At 35.1% G+C, this 22622-nt stretch overlaps 1 protein-coding gene and 1 pseudogene across 3 annotated transcripts; both read left to right on the top strand.

The window, feature by feature from the left end:
- Nucleotides 1-3290: 3290 nt before the first annotated feature.
- On the top strand, nucleotides 3291-14621 carry LOC137727824 (cysteine-rich receptor-like protein kinase 10). 3 transcript variants are annotated; one of them, XM_068466657.1, is made up of 8 exons: nucleotides 3291-4223; nucleotides 11780-12516; nucleotides 12680-12823; nucleotides 12936-13057; nucleotides 13210-13420; nucleotides 13503-13740; nucleotides 13866-14016; nucleotides 14099-14621. In XM_068466657.1, exons 1-8 carry the CDS (start codon nucleotides 3448-3450, stop codon nucleotides 14426-14428), a joined length of 2709 nt encoding a protein of 902 aa, XP_068322758.1. In that variant the 5' UTR covers nucleotides 3291-3447; the 3' UTR covers nucleotides 14429-14621. The 3 variants fall into 3 exon arrangements, 2 of the variants coding, with proteins under 2 accessions (XP_068322758.1, XP_068322759.1); XR_011067858.1 differs by lacking the exons at nucleotides 11780-12516; nucleotides 12680-12823; nucleotides 12936-13057; ... (2 more) ...; nucleotides 13866-14016; nucleotides 14099-14621 and adding exons at nucleotides 4442-4585; nucleotides 4699-4820; nucleotides 4972-5182; ... (2 more) ...; nucleotides 5833-6271; nucleotides 6314-6425 and having other exon boundaries at nucleotides 3302-4264; XM_068466658.1 differs by lacking the exons at nucleotides 11780-12516; nucleotides 12680-12823; nucleotides 12936-13057; ... (2 more) ...; nucleotides 13866-14016; nucleotides 14099-14621 and adding exons at nucleotides 4442-4585; nucleotides 4699-4820; nucleotides 4972-5182; nucleotides 5261-5498; nucleotides 5600-5765 and having other exon boundaries at nucleotides 3296-4264.
- Nucleotides 14622-16777: 2156 nt separating this feature from the next.
- On the top strand, nucleotides 16778-21150 carry LOC137728595 (cysteine-rich receptor-like protein kinase 10; annotated as a pseudogene).
- Nucleotides 21151-22622: the final 1472 nt, after the last annotated feature.

Here is a 22622-nt window from a genome sequence, read left to right as displayed (position 1 = left end):
CTGCACTTACAATTAATCGTATATGGAATGTGTAAACCCCATCTCAAATTTCACACTTTTATCGCACACATAACGTAATATTTCAGTTAAATTCAAGTTTCTTGATGGAACCAGAGCTCCAAACAGACATTGGCGGAGCCACGTTAAAGGCTAACATAAAGTCCCAGTAGCTTTGGGTGAAAAATAAAATTTTACATGTAATTTTCATTGTTTTGCAAATGTAGCCATCATATATTTAGCCACTAATCCTAATTCTCCCATAATTACATAAAATTATATAGCACAGTTTACAAACCATCTCTATTTTTACACCATTTTTCTCATTGGTTCTTATACATATATTTCACTTTTGGCTTTGTTTGAATTTTAATACGTATTTATTTAATAAAGATACATGTGAAATTTTTTCTAAGCTAGCTGATATTGTGAAACATACATTATCAATTATTTTTTTTATTTGTTATAAAGATTCAAATCTTTAAGCTAGTCTACTTGATGAAAAAATTTCAACTCCACCCTTACGAACTGAAAAGGCCGAAAGGGTCGGGGAGCCCAAAAGAAAACATAACAAGCAACAATAGTAAGGGAAGAAACACGAAATTATATTAATCTAAGATCAACGGAACAAGTTTTATCAACATATTTTATGTAATAGGTAATGCTAGGAAGATCAAGTTGTAAAATTAAATTATGTAAACCAAATGATGTGGTTGTTGATAATTGGATTTTTAATTAAGTATCAATTAATGTGTTTATTTTCTAATGGTAACACATCATTTGATTTGTAAATTTGATTTTAAATTGTTCTCTTTAACATTTTTTTAATTTAATTATATTGTTGTTGAAAATTTATGTATTATATTATATGGTATCCCTTTTGACACTTACGTCTCCATCGTTTCGATGTTTCCCTCGCTACAAAATTTATACTTAATTCTTTCGAAGTTTTATACAATTTCTTGGTCAGTTCGTCCTTCGTTTTCGTTTTTTGTACGTATTTGACTGAGATAGTGACATATCTAGTGAGATAGTCAACACGGAAACTTCAAGTTGATGGACTTTAAATTCTACGACTGATTCTAGTGCCCATTTCATTTAAGACGCGAAATTTTTATCCTTTTCTTCTTTGCAATTATTGATAAGAAAAAAAAAATCAAGTTTAATTCAAATTAATCACCTTAGTTGACTGTTTTTACGTATATTATAAGTAAAAAAACAGTTGGAACTAGAATAAACAGTGCAGTAGCAATAAATGCGAGAATATATACTTCCATAATCTCATTATTTAATTTTTCTTTAATTTGTAATAACTCGGGAGTTAATCCCATAGAGATAATCAATCTTTCGCCTGTAAATTCAATGGGATGCATTACAATCTGACGTGACTTTTCAGATTGCAAAGTTTCAATTATTTTTGGCTACATTGCAATTTTTATTTTTCACAGATGCGAATTTGGCAAATAATATGTATGCAGTTTCTTTAGGTGAATGTTCGTAGTTATTCTATAGTATAAACACGCAGTGGCGGAATTAACATGGGGTTGTTGATTGCCCATGATCCCAACAGCTTTAAAATCTCTATGCATATTATATTTGATTGTGTATTTGTATTTGACGCCTACAATTATGGCAAATTAATTCATAAATTCCTCTTTCTAGTTCTGTTTTCTTTTATCATCCATGTCTTCATTTTCTCTTTTTTTATATGCAACTCTATTGTGTGAACTAAGTGCTTGATGAAATGCCTCAGTTAACAAGCCTTGACAGTCTTCAACATTAATCGATAGTTCCCTACTGCTGCCCTCGACAAGCTTCTACTGACCATGGTAGTTGTCGACATACGTTCGCGTAAGCTTTTGGCAAATATCAATAGGAATAATCAATGCCCACCAGGTGTTCGACAAAATGATCCAATAAAGTTTTTTTTTATTGAAATTATGACCCCTTTATGTGAAAATCATGGCTTCGCCACTACAAACACGCATATAGTACGAACATATGTAAATAACTTATCACATGATGGTGTATGAAGGAGAACAACCTAGTAGTGCAGTGGTCCCATTAAGTAGGCTACATTTATCAATTGACCTAACGTAACACTTAATAGGCCATGATGACAAGAGAAGATAACAACAACGAATGTTATTGTAGAGATTTTTAAAGTCAATAATGTATTGTCGTGTATTTTAAGTACTTAAGTTTTTCACATGGTGGTGAATGTGATATTGCAATAGTAAAATCCCGTTGCATGAGAGTTCTTGATGCGCACGAAATGAGTAATATTTTTAGTGTTCGTATTGAATACAAGACTTACTCTTCAAGTTTAAGGAACTTGTAACATTCTTGTGGGTAATAATCAAATATTTTATTCAGGAATTTTTTGTTCCTTGATTCTAAAAATAAATAATCCTCAGAAAAATCCCCACCAAGCTCGAATTTCCCCATACAAAACTGGCCTGACCTCCACCACTCCCGTCCCCATTGCATTTTACTCTGCTTCGCTTCTTCTATTTATTTATTTTTTCTCTCTCCGCTCTCTTTGTATTTTTTTGCAATGAATTCGATGATAAAGACAATGACCCACTGATATCCCTTCAACACCACTCACACTTAATATGACACGACAAACCATAAAAGTTGGCCATTTAGTGGACTTAGTCAAATTGGTTAACGTTTTCTTTTTAGATAAAGATTGTCTGTCCTCTTACTTCCAATGTCTTTCCGTGCTTTTTTATTTTGTGTGATTACAATTAAGCCATATTAACATTTTATATCGTTTTTTTTATAAAGATAATAAGATAAAAATAAATAGTAATATAAATTGTTAACGTGATTTAACCGTGACCACACAAACAAAAGGACACGGGAGGAAGTGGGAGGACAGACAATCCTTATCCTTTCTTCTTTGTATCCTAAATGGTTGTCTATTTTGTAATTTAAGTTAATTTACTTTAGATTTTTTTAGGAAATTTGGGAAGAGACTTTAAAAAAGATATAGAATACTTGAAGTTAACAGAATACTTAACACAAAACAGAACGTATTATGTTTTAAAATTTGTACAATTGATCCAGCTTAATGCTATAAGGCTTGGTTGTTATTGCATCACTTTTTAAAAAAAAAAAAAAATTTAAACTTGTGTCAACTACAAGATTAGAGTATTTTTTTTTTTGCAACTCACTATTTATTGGATCCACCTCATGTAGTTTAGAATAGTAACACAGTTTCTAATTGAAATTTTTTTTTACAAATAAACAACTAAACAATTGGTCAGTGGACAGAATAGTGCAACTGTTGAACAAGTTGCAAGCACCTACTAGACGACGATGGCACTGAGTGTAAAACCCGGTTGTATGAGAGGAACTCTTCTGGTCAACACGCAAGACTGAAAGTCAAGCTACCACCCCTGCTTTGCTCTTTTAATACTCAATACAAAGAGCTATGATTTTATGATCAATCATCAAAAAATGAAAAATATGACTACCCTTCTTTTGATTTTCTCCATTTTTACTCTGCCAATCTTTCTGACCAGTACGGAAGCAGAATATCTCTACCACGACTGCAAAAACACCACCACCTTCACCCCAAACTCCATCTTCCAGTCCAACCTCAACCGCCTCTTCTCCACCCTCACCTCCAACGCCAACCGCTCGACCGGCTTCTACAACGCCACCGTCAAAACCCCAAACAACGCCGTCTACGGTCTCTTCCTCTGCCGCGGTGATGTCGTGGGAACCGACGCTTGCGAAACCTGCGTTGCCACTGCAACCGGCGAGGCTCCCCAACGATGCCCCATCGAAAAGGAGGCTGTGATCTGGTATGACGACTGCATGCTGCGCTACTCGTACGTGTCATTCTTTTCCACCTCGGCCGAGAACCCTGGCGTGTTCATGATGAACGAGCAGAACGTAACGGACAGCACTCGGTTCAACCAGGTGCTGGCGGCGAGTATGAACGAGGTGGCTACCGAGGCTGCCAAAGACACCGACAAGTTCGCGACAAAGCAAACGAAATTCACTGATGTGATTACGTTGTACAGCCTCGGGCAGTGTACCCAGGACCTGTCCGCGGCTGTTTGCGACCGGTGCTTTAGGATTGCCATAGCGCAATTGCCGTCTTGTTGTAGCGGAAAGCAAGGGGGACGAGTTCTGTTTCCGAGTTGTAACGTTAGGTACGAAATCTACCCCTTCTATGATGAGAACGCCACAGCACCTGAGCCTGCACCAGGGGCTCCTCCTCCTCCTCCTTCTCCTTCTCCGCCTAAAGGTAAAGTGAACAAACATTTAAAACTTTTTAGAAGACCCAATCAAGTGAATATTGTATTATCAGATCAGTTTATTGGGTTGTTGATAGCTATTGTGGACTTTGGAACAGGGGAATATGGTGTTGTCCTGTGGCCGTTTATTTTACCAAATTCTCAATATTTTTTTGTTTATTTTGCAGGAAAGAGCAAAATCAGAACTGGTACAATTGTTGCCATTGTTGTACCAATATCTGTATCTGTGCTACTTTTTGTTGTGGGTTACTGCTGCATAACCAGGAGAGTAAGAAAGAAGTACAACGCCGCAGCAACAAACGAACCGAGTGGTAAAAATGTTTATCTTTCTGCACTTCTCCTCTTGTTTATTCTTCGTTGATTCTCCTTTCATTAATTCTTCGTCTGTAAACATAATGCTTCTATGGTTTGGTTGGTTGTGCAGGTGAGAATGATATTACTACTGTCGAGTCGTTGCAATTTGATTTTGCTACCATCCAAGCAGCCACGAGCAATTTCTCCGATGATCACAAGTTAGGCGAAGGTGGTTTCGGTCAAGTTTACAAGGTATGTTAATCAGTATATGATACGTGTGCTCCTTTACGTCTACATAGTTCAATTTCTCTGCATGCAAAATCCGAATAATTTTGGAGCCTCAGAAGCTGTCGATGAATGCCATGAGTGGACATTCCATTGTTTGATTGAGGTTTTCTTGCAGGGTATACTTTCAGACGGTCAAGAAGTAGCTGTGAAGAGGCTATCAAAGAACTCTGGTCAAGGCTCGGAAGAGTTTAAGAACGAGATGGTATTGGTAGCCAAGCTTCAACACCGAAATCTGGTTAGGCTATTGGGATTTTGCTTGGAAGGCGAAGAAAAGATTCTTGTTTATGAATATGTGCCCAACAAGAGCCTTGACCGTTTCCTATTTGGTTTGTACACTCAAGCATCTGATAGTCTTTATTGCAATAGCAGTTCGTCGATGATAACTTGTTTTTGATGATTTGCAGACCCTGAGAAACAAGGACAATTGGATTGGTCAAGACGTTACAAAATTATTTCAGGAATTGCTCGAGGTATCATGTATCTACATGAAGATTCCCGACTTAGAATTATACATCGTGATCTCAAAGCCAGCAATATATTGTTAGATGGGGAGATGAATCCAAAAATATCTGATTTTGGCATGGCCAGGATCTTCGGGGTTGATCAATCTCAAGCAAACACAAGTAGAATTGTCGGAACATAGTAAATTTCCCCGTTTTCTTCTTTTCTTTTCACACGACCACCTCTTCTTTGCATTATCTGTACTAATGAATTTGTCAAATTTTTCCCTCTGAATTTTGTAGTGGTTATATGTCTCCCGAGTATGCAATGCATGGGCAATTTTCTATCAAGTCCGATCTGTATAGTTTTGGTGTTTTAGTGCTAGAAATCATCAGTGGCAAGAAGAACAGTAACTTCTTTCAGACTGATATAGCTGAGGACCTCGCAAGCCATGTAAGCTTGAAGTGAAAAGTGTATTGTTCTGTTCTCCTGCATTGACATAGCATCATGAGTTAAACCTTTGAGTTTTATGCAGGCTTGGAAGTTATGGAGAGACGGGAGATCTTTGGAATTGTTGGATCCGTGTCTGAGAGACTCTTATTCAAGGACGGAAGTAATCAGATGCGTCCACATCGGCTTACTTTGTGTTCAGGAAGATCCAACTGACAGGCCTACAATGCAATCACTAGTTCTCATGCTCAATAGCTACTCTGTCAGTCTGCCATCACCTAAACAACCGGCATTTTTCCTCAGAAGCGGAGCAGTGGGGAGCATGTCAAATCCAAAGCTGGAGTCCGATCAATCTATCACCAAGTCATCTCAATCCGTTAATGAAGAATCTATCACTGAATTATACCCTCGATAGTGTGCATAAATAAGGCGTTAGGATCTATTGTAATATATGTTTATCAACCTACCGCTTGCAATCGATGGATTGGAATTTTATAAATACATGTGAGCAGCCATGCATTCAGGTTTTCTAATCAATAAATACATGTGAGCAGCCATGCATTCAGGTTTTCTAATCAATGAGTTGGTAAAAGCGTTTAATTATTTTTTTAAAACCTCAATATTCAATTATTCATAAACCATAAATTTGGGATTATAATTTGAAAGTTAATTGAATTTTGAGGAATGAAAAAATGAGAAAGGAGAGAGTAGTTGCTCGGTGACAAAAATGGTAGCATGTGGTTGACTTAGAAGTTTTAACAAAACACATATTGTACTGTTCATTTTTAACGATAAATCAAATTTTTATATTTTTCTTATATTATTCACTAAACCTTTATTTGTTATTTTTTATTATAAATTTTTTTTTAACTTTTTGTTAGTTTTTCATTTTTGAAGGGGGGCTGTAATCGGGTGTGGGTGTGCATGTAAGGAGGTTTATTATTATTTTTTTTCTTTTAAAATATTTGAAGAAAAAGGAAAACTAAAAACCAGGTTCAAAACTATATCGTTTTGAAAGAAAAAAAAAAAACTAGCATGCCGAGTACGCAAAAACATCGACTTCAGGCAGTTCATTCAATCATTTCGTTAAAAAATGGTGGGCTCCGAAGCGTCACCAACCAGACGATCAAGAGGTCACGCGAGTTGATTCTAGTCTTTGTTTTTTGCCTTCACGGGGTCAACTGAAACCTTTGGCCCTTGGTGGGCTCGCCACATGACCCGAAGAGGATTCATTACCCTTCTATTTTCATTTCCTTTCATCTTCTCTTCTCACATATTATTTTTTACCTTATTATCTTTATAAAAAAATTAATATAAAATATTAACGTGATTAAACTATAATTGTTCAAATAAAAGGATATAGAAAGATAGAGAATCCTCCTCATAAAAAATACCAATGAAGCTTTTTTCCACATAACGTGATCGACAAGGCTCAAGTTTTCATGCCTATGATCGGAAAGAGGTCTTTTTCTCTCTGTCCAAAAAATCATAAGGTTTCTCTCTCTCTATTGAATTTTCTTCAGTGTGTTGTTACCTAACATTGCACGTTCCAACGTTCGGATTGTGCTTTTGCACCTTCCTTCCTTTTTCTCTCAGTGGTGCTTTTTTTTGCTATTTGATTTATTTCATAAATCAAATGAATGAACAAATGAGCTTAGCTATTCATTGCCATTTGTATGAGTGCCAATTGTTTAATGATATATGAAAAATAGTGTATACATATTAATGTTTTTTTTGATACGATATATCATGTATGTAAATATTTTTCAATCTACTAACACAATCTAAATCAACAACCAATCAAATATGATCCTATGGCTACTAAAACATAGACGCCAACCATTAATTAGCTGGTCAATGACACCAACCAAGTCTGAATTGTTCTACTCACTCCTTCTCTCTCAACTCCATGAAGTCCCACGATGGATTCGCCCCTCTCGGCAATCCAAATCTTGCATCACTCTCTATTTTTCTTGAATGAATCTATTTTCTTTTTCACTAAAAACAGCGGTACTAAGTTAATAATTAGTTGTTCGGAAAAAGAAGAATCGGTAGAGATCGAAATTACATTATTAAAGCATAAACATAATTGCTTTTCGTTATTGTGATAAAACGCTATCATTTGTACTTGAAAGAATCTCTTTTGATTCATTAGTTTGACGTCTCCATATAAATTCGGTGACAAAGTTGGTAAACTTGAAAAAGTAACATTTTTTTTTTTGGTAAAAAAAGGGGGAATACAACCCAAAGTAAAAATATTTTGATTTAAGACTGTTGTTATACTCTTTGTTAAATAAAATAAAATAAAAAGACAAGAAAAGGGATGTTGTAATACTCACGCATACCATGTCCCATCATATGTGAGAGTCATTATTGACTTGGAATATGAAACCTCCTAGGACCTAGGGGCTGTATTATAGTGGCAAGCGTGACAACATATTTATAGAATTTTTTTCTTCAAAAATGGGCGTCACGTCGAGGTGTATCACAGAAGAGTTTAAATATTTTAAGCTAACTTCAATTAATATCGAGATCTTATATGATAAAATCATACTGATAGATTGTATAATTATCAAGTTGGAGACAATATCGGTGTTGTTGTGTGTGGGTCTTTGGTCTACATGATATTAGAGCAGGTTGACCCACGTGTGAAGCTCAACGACCACATGTGCTCTACGTCACCCAATTCGTATTGTCCACGTGTTTGGTTTGAAAATTTGTCAAACGTGAGGGGGCGTGTGAGAATGTAAAGATCAAAAGAGTTCCACATTGGTGAAAGGAGAAACCTTGTAAGGATTTATAAGAGATTAAGCTACTTTTCATATTGCCAATTAATTTTATAATGGAACCTTAACTTTCTTCACACGTTGCAGCCAATTGTATAAAATAAGCACTATATATAGTCAAATAGAATCTCGAGTTTTTTCACACATTGCAGCCAATTGCATAACATAAGCACTATATATAGTCAACTAAACCTAATTCTAATAGGCAAGAAATCAACACTCTAATTCCAATGGGCTTAACCTAAAATTCAAACAACAGAATAAAACTAAATACTATTCTTTTCCAACACAGGTTTCACTTCGCTGTACGGATTTGGGCAGTGCACCGTGCATGCAGGACCTGTCCTCTGGAGATTGCAATTGGTGTCTTCTGGGAGCTGCAACACAAATTCCTAAAAGAAATTCTGGGGGACGAGTTCTATATCTCAGCAAACGGTGAGATTAATTTATCATGAAATAAGAAGAAAAATGATAGCTGCACACTACTCCCCTACATGTACACATATTTTTGTTTAATTTATTCAATTATATGAGTGTGCGTAGTTATCATTGGTTCACTACGTTTTTCTAGTCTTTTACAAATATTTTGACACTTACTTTCTTAGGTAGGGATGATACGAAGACTGCTGTGTTCTTGCAATTCCACTTGGGAACTATTTTGAATCTTGGTTCAATTTGTACAATTCTAAACATATATAAGATGCATATATGACAATCCAATTGATTGGATAAAATGCCTTGTGTGTCAGGGAACAGTTGCTAATGAACAAGAAATAGCAGTGAAGGGGTTGTCAACAAGAAATCTTGTTAGGCTTCCGGGATTTTGTTTGGAAGGAAAGGAAACCCTACTTGTTTATGAATACGTGCCAAGCAAAAGTCTTGATTTTTTATTTTTGGTAAGGGTACATCATTCTGAATTTTTTTTTTAGCAATTTTGAACTTAAATACAATATTATTGTCTATATCTAATGAATTGACGTGAGTATTTAGAATCCAAAAATCGTAAATAGCTTGATTGGTTAAGCCATTGCATGATAATAGGAGGAATCGCTCAAGAAATTTTTTATCTTCATGAAGAGTGAAGGCTTAGAGTTATACATAGCGATTTAAAAGCAAGCAATATCGTGTTAGATGGCAATATGAGTCCTATAATACCATATTTTGGCATGAATGTTTGGGGTTGATGATCAAATTCAAGGAAACACCATGGCAATTGTTGGCACCTAGTAAGTTTTCTTTATTATATGCGTCCCTCTTATCTATGTATTAGTTATATATTTTCACTTTTTAAACTCTTATGTCAATCATTTTGTGGTTACAATTTTGTGATTACAGTTTTGTAGTTACATGACTCCAGAGTATGCTATGGAGATATTGTATTAAGTAAATCTGATGTATTTACTTCAAAGTATTGTTGCTTGAGATCGTAAGGGGGAGGAAGAACCTTTTAGGCTTTCATCCGACAGATTATGCATCGACTCTTATACTACGTAAGGTCTTTACTAGGGTTGCATTGTAAAATTTTCTGTCGAACAAATTAATGTAGCTATATTGACCAAAAGAAAATTAGTGTGCTATCAAAAAATTAATGTACTATCAAAACTGGAGTACTTACATCCATGATCGATTCCAGGCTTGGCACTTGCGGAATGAAACAAAAGAGTTGGAGTTGATGGATTCGTTGATATAAGATTCGTGCAGTCCAAATGAATTTTTAAGGTATATCCACATTAATTGGATTATTGTGTGTTCAAGCAGATGCAAACAAGAGGCCGACCATGTCATCGATTGTTCATATGTTTAAAAAGTGAAACTATTTGTCTTTCCAGAACTGAGAATCTAGGCTTCTTTACAGAAAGATATGTTGATCACCGATCAAGTGCAGGCCCCAAAAATTTGGGGGTTTTAGAAGAGCTTTTGAAGTGGGGTCTTAAACCTGAGAAACCAGGCTTCTTTACAGGAAGATATGTTGATCACCGATCAAGTGTAGGCCCCGAAAATTTGGGGGTTTTAGAAGAGCTTTTGAAGTGGGGTCTTAAAGTTTTCTAATGCCCGATTTTTGTACATCGATATGTATAAAAAAGAATTCGCTAAATACATAAAAAATTCATTTTCTACATCAAATATCTTAAAAATTAATATAAAAAAAGATAGATATATAAGTTATTTACTTTATCTTTTATTTTGTCCTTATCGTTAAAACTCAAAGTTTTCAAGCTATTTTCATTAGTCTTCCTATTATTTTTTGCTACATTGCAATTTTTATTTTTCACCGATATGAATTCGGCAAATAATATGTATGTTTATTTTAAAGTACAAACATGCAATGACATACTAATATGGAGTTATTGGCTGTTTATGATTCTAACAGCTTTAAAATATATATGTATATTTGACTGTATACTTTTATTTAATCCTTATAAACACTAAATTATGATTTTCTCCTTCTAGATTTGTTTTCATTTATCATTGATCTCTTCTTGTATGCGACTCTATGGTGCGAATCAAGTGCTCGATGAAATGTCTCAGCTGACAAGCCTTGACAATCTTCAACATTACTCGATAGCTTCCTACAGCTACCCTCGACAAGCTCTATTGACTCATAGTAGTTGTCAACATACATTCACGTAAGCTTTTGGCAAATGTTGGCAGGAATCGACAAATGGTTATTAGGTGCTCGATAAAATGGTCCATTAAAGTTTCCTTTTTTTTTTTTGTTGAAATTAAGATTCTATTATTTGAAAATTCTAACTCCTCTTTGCAAACACATATATAATACGAACATCTAGAAATAACTTATTAATGAGGATCCTCTCCATATCCTCTTTGTGAGGATTCTAGTGATCCTCAAATCGTATATGTTTATCGTATATCGTGCGGTCAGTTTTCGTCAGGTATGGTTCATGATTTATTTTAAATAAAAATATTTAAAATAATTTATAATTACACGATATACGATAAACAGACACAATTTAAGAATTCCCGAAATTTCACAAATAGGTGAATACTCATTCATAACTTTATCACTTATTAGACGTTGATGGCACTGTCTAAGACCCGGTTGTATGAGAGGAACTCTTCTGGTCAACAATCAAAGCTGAAAAGTCTTGTTACCACCCCTGCATTGCTCTTGTTAGTACTCGGTACAAAAGCATATGATGTTATGATGAATCACCAAAAATTGAAAAGCATGACTACCCTTCTTTTGATTTTCTCCATTTTTACTCTGCCCAGCTTTCTGACCAGTACGGAAGCAGAATATCTCTCCCACGCCTGCTCAAACACCACCACCTTCACCCCAAACTCGACCTTCCAGTCCAACCTCAACCGCCTCTTTTCCACCCTCTCCTCCAACGCCAACCGCTCCACCGGCTTCTACAACGCCACCGTCAAAACCCCAAACAACGCCGTCTACGGTCTCTTCCTCTGCCGCGGTGATGTCTTGGGCACCGACGCTTGCGAAACCTGCGTTGCCACTGCAACCGGCGAGATTCCCCGGCGATGCCCCATCGATAAGGAGGTTGTGATCTGGTACGACGACTGTATGCTGCGCTACTCGTACGTGTCATTCTTTTCCACCTCAGCCGAGAACCCTGCCGTGTTCCTGTTGAGCTCGCAGGACGTAACGGAACCGACTCGGTTCAACCAGGTGCTGACGGCGAGTATGAACGAGGTGGCTACCGAGGCTGCCAACGACGCCGACAAGTTCGCCACAAAAAAAATGAAATTCAGTGATCTGATTACTCTGTACACCCTCGGGCAGTGCACGCAGGACCTGTCCGCGGCTACTTGCCACAAGTGCCTTAAGATTATCGTAGTGCAATTGCCGTCTTGTTGTAGCAGAAAGCAAGGGGGACGAGTTCTGTTTCCAAGTTGTAACGTTAGGTATGAAATCTACCCCTTCTTCCCCCAAGACGGCACAGCACCAGAGCCTGCACCAGGGGCTCCTCCTCCTCCTCCTACTCCTCCTCCTCCGCCTAAAGGTAAAGTGAACAAACATTTTAAAACTTTTTAGAAGCCCCAATCAAGTCATTTCTGGTATTATCAGATTATTTTATTGGGTAGTTTATTGGAACAGGGGAATATGGTGTTGTCCTGTGGCTGTTGATTTTACCAATTTCTCAATATTTTTTGTTTATTTTACAGGAAAAAGCAAAATCCCAACTCTTACAGTTGTTGCCATTGTTTTACCAATATCTGTATCTGTGCTACTTTTAGTTGTTGCTTACTGCTGCATAACTAGGGGAGCAAGAAAGAAGTACAATCAAGCAGCAGCAGACGAACCAAGCGGTGGACAAATATATTCTTCTGCAATTCTCCTCTTGTTTATTCTCGTTGATTCTCCTTTCATTTATTCCTCGTCTGTAAACATTATGCTTCTATGGTTTGGTTGGTTGTGCAGGTGAGAATGACAATACTTCCGTCAAGTCTTTGCAATTTGATTTTGCTGCCATCCAAGCAGCCACGAGCAATTTCTCCGATGATCACAAGTTAGGCGAAGGTGGTTTCGGTCAAGTTTACAAGGTATGTTAATCAATATATGATATGAGTTCTCCTTCAGGTCTAAAAGTTCCAATTTTTATGCATGCAAAATCTGAATAATTTTGGAGCCTCAGAAGCTTGCCCATGAATGCCATGAGTGGACATTCCATGGTTTGATCAAAGTTTTCTCGCAGGCTATACTTTCAAACGGTCAAGAAGTAGCTGTGAAGAGGCTATCAAGGAATTCTGGCCAAGGCACGGAAGAGTTTAAGAGCGAGATGGTATTGGTAGCCAAACTTCAACACCGAAATCTGGTTAGGCTGTTGGGATTCTGCTTGGAAGGCCAAGAAAAGATTCTTATTTATGAATTTGTACCCAACAAAAGCCTCGACTGTTTCCTATTTGGTTTGTACACTCAGACATCTGATAGTCTTTCCCTATTGCAATAGCAGTTCGTCGATGATAACTTGATTTTGATGATTTGCAGACCCTGAGAAACAAGGGCAATTGGATTGGTCAAGACGTTTCAAGATTATTTCAGGAATTGCTCGAGGAATCATGTACCTACATGAAGATTCCCGACTTAGAATTATACATCGTGATCTCAAAGCCAGCAATATATTGTTAGATGGGGAGATGCATCCAAAAATATCTGATTTTGGCATGGCCAGAATATTTGGGGTTGATCAAACTCAAGCAAACACAAATAGAATTGTCGGTACATTGTAAGTTACCTATTTCATTCTTTTCTCACGACCACTTCTGTTTTGCAATTTTCAAATTGAATCTGAAATGTTTTCTCATTACATCTTTGTCATAATTTCTATGCTGATGGTTATGCTCCTTGTAGTGGTTATATGTCTCCCGAATATGCGATGCACGGACATTTTTCTGTCAAGTCCGATCTGTATAGTTTCGGTGTTTTAGTGCTAGAAATCATTAGTGGCAAGAAGAACAGTAACTTCTTTCAGAGCAATGCAGCTGAGGACCTCATGAGCCATGTAAGCTTAAAATGAAAAGTGTAGTGTTCTGTTCTCCTGCATTAACATAGCATCATGAATTAAACTTTTGAATTTTATGCAGGCTTGGAAGTTATGGAGAGATGTGGCACCTTTGGAATTATTGGATCCGTGTCTAAGAGACTCTTATTCGAGGACTGAAGCAATCAGATGCATCCACATCGGCTTACTTTGTGTTCAGGAAGATCCAGCTGACAGGCCGACAATGCAATCGATAGTTCTCATGCTTAGTAGCTACTCTGTTACATTGCCATCACCTCAACAACCGGCATTTTTCCTCCAAAGTAGAGCAATGGGAAACATGTCAGAGGCAACACTAGACTCCGCTCAATCTATCAGCAAGTCATCTCTATCCGTTTATGAAGAATCTATCACTGAAATATACCCTAGATAATGTGAATATATAAGTTTGTTACTGCTACGTATTGTAATATATGATTATATATACAATCATCTCTAGACAATAACCAAATTTACCGACATGGTATCATCCGTCCTTAAAAAGATGAACGTTCTGCACATACAAGTTTTAGGCGCAATTTCTATTTGTTTATATGATAAAATTATGCCGGTGCTCGGACTCTAAATCTGTTTATATTTATTTGTTAGAAAACATGAAACTTGAATTTGGTTTCCAACGATGATCGACCACTGTTAAGATTGAAAACATCAAAGATGCAAATGTAATATGTATACTGAGTTTCTTCAATATCTTGATTTTTCACATAACGTGATTGGCATGATTTAGTGAGTCCTTTAATCGGTAATAACCCAATTAAACATTTTGATACTCACTATCGTAACGATCATTTTCCTACATCTTCCTCAAATTGTACGTTCTATTTTTTTTTCATGTATTATTTACCAAGTATAGATGTACATAGAGCAGAAAACAAAGATTGTGTTCTTTTATGCAAGTCCATAATTATTTTTAGGGTGAATTGCTAAAGAAAAAAAAAATAGTAGGGATGAAATTAGTAATTTTTAATGAATTTAACTGGGGACTTATTTTATCGAAAAAATAATTCAGAAATCTAATTTTTATAGAGGTGATAGTTCAGGGACTAAGTAGGCATTTCACCCTTGTTATTCTTAAGCTACTCTATGTGTCTGCCATTATATATATATATATATATATATATGTGAGCAGCATCGAATTCAGGATTCATAATCAATGGGTTGGTAAATATTTTTTGTTTTTTTTTTTTTTTAACCTTAATATTCAATTTCATAAACCATAAATTTGGGATTATAATTTAAAAGTTACTTGAAATTTGAGGGACGAAAATATGAGAGAGGAAAGAGTAGTGGCTCGGTGGCAAAATGGCCGCATGTGGTGGCGGGTTTGGGTGGCTGCTGTCCACTTTAGGAGATGATATGACAGTGATTTGGAATTTTTTTTGGAAGGTTTAACGAAACACTTCCGGTACTGTTTATTCTTAACGAAAAATCATGTTTTTACCTTTTTCTGATCCTATTTATTACACATTTATTTATCATTTTTATTAAAACCTTTCATTTTTTTTTTGGTGTTTTTTTTTGGGGGGGGGGGGGGGGGGTTGGGATAGTCGGGGATGGGTGTGGATATAAGGAGGTATTGATATATTTTTTTTCTTTTAAAACATTTGTGAAAAAAAATTGAGAACTAAGGACCAGGTTCAAAACTATGTTGTTTTAAAAGGAAAGCTCCAGTATGCAAAAACATCAACTTCAGGCAATTCATTCAGACATTTCGTCAAAAGATGGTGGGCACCAAAGCTATCAACTAGACAATCAAAGGGGTCACTGGAGTTGATCCCCAACCCTTTTTTTGGCCTTCACGGGGTCAACTGACTACCTTTAAGTTTAACCCTTGGTGGACTCGCCACATGATATGAAGAATACCAATGAAGCTTTTTCCCACATAACATGATTTACAAGGTTCAAGTTTCCACGCCAATGATCGGAAAAAGGTTCTTTTCTCTTTGTCAAAAAAAAAAAAAAAATCAATGGTTTTCTCTTTCGTTGTCTGTTGAATCTTCCTCAGTGTGTTGTTACCTAACATTGCACGTTCGGGTTGTGCTTTGCACTTTCCTTTCTTTTTCTCTCAGCTGTGCTTTTTTTATTGCTACTTTATTTATTTTATAAATTAAATGAATGAACAAATGAGCTTAGCTTTTCTTGTCATTGTATGAGTGCAAATTTTACAACATGAGTACATTGTTATTGTACCGTTTTGTGCCAATTGTTAAATGCTATATGAAAATCAGTTTATACATATTAATGTTTTATTTAGTACGGTATATTCATATATGTAAATCTTTCTCAATTTAGTTGCACAATCTGAACAATTAATCAAATTTGATCCTATGGCTACTAAAATATAGACGCCAACCATTAACTAGCTAGTTAATGACACCAACAAAGTCTGAAGTGTTCTGCTCTCTTCCTTTTCAAACACAGGTTTCACTTCACTGTACGGATCTGGGCAATGCACGCAGGACCTGTCCTGTCTTCTGGGAGCTGCTACACAAATTCCTAAAAGAAACTCTGGGGGACAATACGCACACTTATATTTGTGTAATTTTTTCAGTGTAGTTGTCATTTGTTCACAACGTTTTTCTAGTCCTTTACCTGTAATATTTTGAAACTTACTTTCTTTGGTAAGAGAAAATAACTATAAAGGATGTCATTGCAGTGATTTTTCAACTCAATAATGCTTTGTTCTATTTTTTAAATTTTTAACTATTTTACTTGGCGGTAAATGAGATATTACTATAGGAAATCCCAATATGTCGTACTCTTGAAGTTTAAGGAACTTCTAACATCCTCGTGGGTAATAATCAATCATTTTTTCAGGACTTTTTGTTCCTTGATGCTAGAACTTGATAATCCTCAAAAAAATCCCCACCAAGCAGAAATTTCCCGTACATAACTGGTGTCACACTCTACCACTCCCGTCCCCATTGCATCCTAAATGGATCTCCCTTTTATAATATAAATTAAATTAATTTATATTATCACTTATAAAAATAATAATTTAAGCTTCGGAAGCGGTGATTACTTTTTGAATAATGTTAAAGATACTAAAATTTTAAATTAAAATTTCAAACAAAATAACGTGTCACTAATAGAAAATAAATATGTTATTCAGTCTAATTCAATCATTGAATAATGTTAAAGATATTAAAATTTTAGATTAAAATTTCAGACAAAATAACATGTCACTAATAGAAAATAAATATGTTATTCATTTTAATTCAATCATCAACAGTATTATCATTGGATATACCAATAGGATCACCCTAGCTTTTTTTTTTTTTTGATAACTGATCACCCTAGCTTTTTGTACGAATAAACAACAAAACAATTATTCAGTGGACAGAATAATGCAACTTTTTCTGGTCCCTTACATGTAATATTTTGAAACTTACTGTCTTAGCTAATTAAGGATGATACAAATACTGTTGAGTCCTCGCAATTCGACTTGGGATGGGAACTATTGAAACCGCCACAAACAAGTTTTTTGATAATAACAAGTTAGGCGAAGGCGGATTTGGTGTAGTTTTCAAGGTATGAAAATTGAAAAATGAGAACATATATCTATCCTTATTTTGTCTTTGAAATTTTAATATACAGTACTCGATTCTTAGAATCTCGAGTTCAACTTGTACTATTCTAAACATATATAAGATGCATGCCAACGAAATTGATTGGATAAAATGCCTCATATGTACACTTGCTAATGAACAAGAAATTGCAGTGAAGAGGTTGTCAAAAAGCTCTAGACAAGGCGTCCTAGAATTTAAGAACGAGGTTGCATTGGTAGCCAAACTTCAACATAGAAATCTTCACTACTACAAATTTTAACATACATGACGCAATTTATGGGTCATGTTAAAAGTTTAATGACGCAAAAATTTAGTGTCATCTTTGTGGGTGTCATTAAAGATACTTTTTATGACGTTGAAAAAGTGTTACGTATTACTTCTAAGGACGCCTAACAAGCGTCATTGAATTAAGAACTTGTGTCATCTATAACCATTTAAGACGCGGATTAAGTGTCATATACAGAGAAATGAGCATCATGGTATACTAAACATGACATACGCAAAGTGTCATGTGTAGCTTCTACAGACACCTAACAAGTGTCATTGATTTAAAAAAGTATGTCATCTATTTCAATTTGAGATGCGGATAATGTGTCATAAACAGAGGAATGAGTGTCATGATTACCTAACAAGTATGATTGATTTAAAAAAATATCATCTATTTCTATATAGCATCATGTCCTATAGCACTGAAACCATTTGCAATGTCATTGAATATTAGCAATGACACACAAAGCGTGTCATAAACCGTTCAATACATGTCTTGAAATATGTTTGATGACATATATAATGTATTTTTAATTTGAAAGCACGACCTACATAATTCATCCAGAAAGCAAGATATTGACCTCAAATGAAACAATATTGCTTCATAAATTTGAAATTTATCCACCACCGAAGTATTACAAAAGACAATATAATGTATAGAGCTTTCCTACTAATAAAACTGTAAGTTCACTTAATTTAAAATCTGGTTCTTCTCAAAATCTGGTTGAGCATAAGATCACCAACAACAAATATCCTCCTCCCTTGACGCAGGAGAGACTCCCACCTTTTCTACACAAAAATTATCAACATTAATTAAAAATATCAATAAGAATAACAATTCTTACTTTCACATGCTAAAACCAAAAAATAAACTGCAAGGGGTCATTCTGATTATCTCTAGAATCTTGAAAAATTTGAACTTAAAATCATTATTTCCGTATCCTGCACGGATGAATCAGGTCAAACAAAAAGATCAACAAAAGTGCACTGTAGTTTTGAGATCACATGGAAGAAAATAAACGAAAACAATAAATTCTCTCCAACCATTCTAGTATAAAATCAAAGGTTGATTTAAAGAAACCGTGCAATAAAAATAAAAAAAGGCATCCATTAATATGTGATAATCTAGAAAATAGGACAACTGTACATACAAGTAACAAAAGCATCCAGTAATCATACTGTTTCATAAAAAAATAGCACAAAAAATTAAAGGCAAGAAGAGAAAGAATCTCACTTGCATAGGATTTGCATGAATGGAGGATTGACTGGTAGCAGGGGCAAAGGCACTTGATTTGGATGAGGCCTCAGACTCTTTATTTGTCTGACTACTTAATGCGGAAATCTCTGGGACTAATGAGCCTTTCTTCACACGTTTTGCACCAGCAGTTGTTGAAACCTACAATTTACATAATTAAACTGCCCACCAATGCCAACCTCAGTAAATTAACAATTAGAAAAACAAAACCAATATAAGTTCACAGCAAAATCAAATGTGAATCGACATTACTACCGAATTGGCTCCAAATCCATCCAAACCTACTCAAACAACAAAATAGCCAATTCAAACTAGATAGTAGATTGAACATGAAAACCACAAATAGCACCAAACCCAGATAAACTCACACTAAATCATACAAAATCCATATCACATAGATCTCAAATCATCAATTAACTTACGTAAATGAAAATAAGGGATTTACCTAAACATTGACAATGGCCTGTGATGGCTGACGAAGGCGTGGAGCCGTGAGGGGCGACGACGCATGGTGTTCAGAAGGTTGGATGGCGGTGGCACGGGAGGGACTTTTGCTGGCTTGAAGCCTTTTTGTTGAATATCGTCCTCTCCAATGGCAGAACAAAGTCCTAATGGGGAACGAAGTCCCACTCAACCGTTTATGTTATATTTTTCTTTACGAGCATATTAAAGAAAAAGGATGAGATTTAGGCTGAACAGGTTAACTGTTCAAACGTGCAATTGTAGTGGGTGTGAAACTGATCTCTTTTTGATAATTGTCTCTTGGTTTTCTTATCTGTTTATTTTAATTTATTTATATTTTTTAAGTTGCGTCATAATTTTATTTTAGTGACGCTTTTAATAAAAGAATGTCATTAAAAAAATTTCTAAGTGTCATGAAAGCCCTATTTTGTAGTAGTGCTTGTTAGGCTTCTGGGATTTTGTTTGGAAGGAGTGGAAACCCTACTTGTTTATGAATATGTGCCAGACAAAAGTCTTGATTATTTTCTTTTTGGTAAGAGTACGTACATCATTCTGAAATATTTTTTAGTAATTTCGAACCTAGATACAATATTATTGTATATATTTAATGAATTGAAGTGAGCATATAGAATCCAGAAAACGTGAACAGCGGGATTGGTCAAGCCGTTGCATGATAATGGGAGGAATCGCCGGAGAAATTTTATATCTTCATGAAGATTCAAGGCATAGAGTTGTACATCGTGATCTAAAAGCGAGTAACATCCTGTTAGATGACAATATGAATCCAAAAATATCAGATTTTGGTATGGCAAGAATGTTTGGAGTCGATGATCAAACTCAAGGAAACACCAAAAGAATTGTCGGCACCTAGTAAGTTTCAACTCAAATATATACTTTTCTCTATTTAGTTAATTATCTTACATATTCCAATTCTCATATGTTTTTGCAATTTAATGGTTACATGACTTCAGAGTATGCCATGGAAGGATCGCATTCAATAAAATTTGATGTATATAGCTTCGGAGTACTTTTGCTTGAGATCACAATGGGGATAAAGAACTTTTTGGACTTTCATCCGACAAATGGTGCACCGTCTTTTATAGGCTACGTACGTAAAGTCTTTACTTGAGTTAGCTTATACAAAAATATCTCAAACAAATTAATGTAGGTATATAGAAATTTATAATCAATATATCACTACATTCTTAATTAGCATGAAATTATAATTGCAGGCTTGGAAATTATGGAATGAAGGGAAGGTGTTGGAGTTGATGGATCCGTTGTTGAAAGGCTTATGCAGTCCAAATGAATTCCGGAGATACGTTCATATCGGATTATTGTGTGTTCAAGAAGATGCAAACAACAGGCCGACCATGTCATCGGTTGTTCTTATATTGAAAAGTGAAACCATTAGTCTTTCTAAACCTGAGCGACCAGCCTTCTTTACAGGGAGATGTATTGATCACCATGATCAAGTAGCAGTGAGTGCTCACAATTGCTCGGTCAATGGCTTGACGATTTCTAATGTTGTGGCCCGTTGAGCAAGAGATGAGGACATATATCATTGGAATCCATTAAGTATATATTCATACGTTTTTAGTACAGCAATCGTCACATAATATTCCGGTTAAATGCAAGTTTCTCGTTGGAATCTGAATTTTAGGGAAAATAAATAAATTTTTACATGTAATTTTCATTATTTTACAAATGTAGTTCATCGTATATTTAGTAACTAGTTTTAATTCTCTCAGTTTAATTAAATAAATTATACAATATATTTCACAAACATCTTTTTTCCTTACACTTTTTTTTTCCTCATCGCTTCTTGTATATATATGTTTCAAATTTAACCTTTTTTTTAATTTTAACACGCATTTATTTAATAACAAAAAAATTTGGCTCACCCCTATAAAAAATTTCTTAAGCTAATTAATATTGTTTAACATACATTGGAAGGTTCCTTTGGTTCAAAGATTCAAATCTTTAGTAGAGAAGAAACAGAAATCATATTTATCCAAGATCAACAGAAAAAGTCTCATCAGCAACAAACAAATCAACAGATTTTATGTAATTATATTATTGTTGAAAATTCATGTTTAATAGTATATTATATGGTACCCTTTTGGCACTTACGTCTCCATCGTATCTGTATGCTATGATAAATTTATACTTAATTCTTTCGAAATTTGATATTCGTCCCCTTCGTTAACTTTTCTTCAATGAATTTGACTGAGACAGTGACATATCTAGTGAGATACTTTTCCACACGGTGGTGTAGTGGTCTCATTAAGTGGGGCTACATCTCTCAATTGGTCAAATGTAACACTCAATGGGTCATGATGATAAGAGAAAATAACTATAAATGTTGTCATTGTAGCGATTTTTCAACTCAATAATGCATTGTCTTATATTTCAAGTTTTTAACTTTTTTACATGACGATAAATGAGATATTACTATAGTAAATCCAAATATGTCGTACTCTTGAAGTTTAAGAAACTTCTAACATCCTCGTGGGTAATACATCAGTAATTTTTTTCAGGAGCCTTGATGCTAGAACTAAAAAATCCTCAGAAAAATCCCCACCAAGCTGGAATTTCCCATACATAACTAGCGTCACACTCTACCACTCCCGTCCCCATTGCATTTTTCTTTCCTTCAAACTACTACTATTTTTTATTTTTCTATCTCTTCTATGTCTTTTTTTTACTATGAATTTGATGATAAAGACAACGACCCACTGAGACAGCTTCATTGCTTCAACCCAACTCACATTTACTATGACACAGCTAAATGGATCTCCCATTTAAAATTCAAATTAAATTAATTTAGATTATCACGTATAAAAATAGTAATTTAAACTTGTGAACTGGAAGCAGTGATTATTTTTTGAAAAATGTTAGAAAGATCAAATTTTAAACCAAATTTGCATACAAAATGATGTGTCACTAATATAAAATAAGCACGTTAATCAATCTAATTCAATCATCAATAACCACATCATTTCGTTTAAAAA

This window comes from Pyrus communis, chromosome 3, assembly GCF_963583255.1.
Source record: "Pyrus communis chromosome 3, drPyrComm1.1, whole genome shotgun sequence".
NCBI classification, from domain to species: Eukaryota; Viridiplantae; Streptophyta; class Magnoliopsida; order Rosales; family Rosaceae; genus Pyrus; species Pyrus communis.
Note: the sequence above shows the minus strand (reverse complement) of the source record. Positions and strands in the feature narration are given on the sequence as shown.

Coding starts and splice junctions, on each gene's coding strand:
- LOC137727824 (XM_068466657.1), top strand. CDS start 3,448: ATGATCAATCATCAAAAAATGAAAAATATGACTACCCTTCTTTTGATT. Junction 12,517..12,679: donor TCCTCCTCCTCCGCCTAAAG/GTAAAGTGAACA, acceptor TTTATTTTACAG/GAAAAAGCAAAATCCCAACT. Junction 12,824..12,935: donor AGCAGCAGACGAACCAAGCG/GTGGACAAATAT, acceptor TTGGTTGTGCAG/GTGAGAATGACAATACTTCC.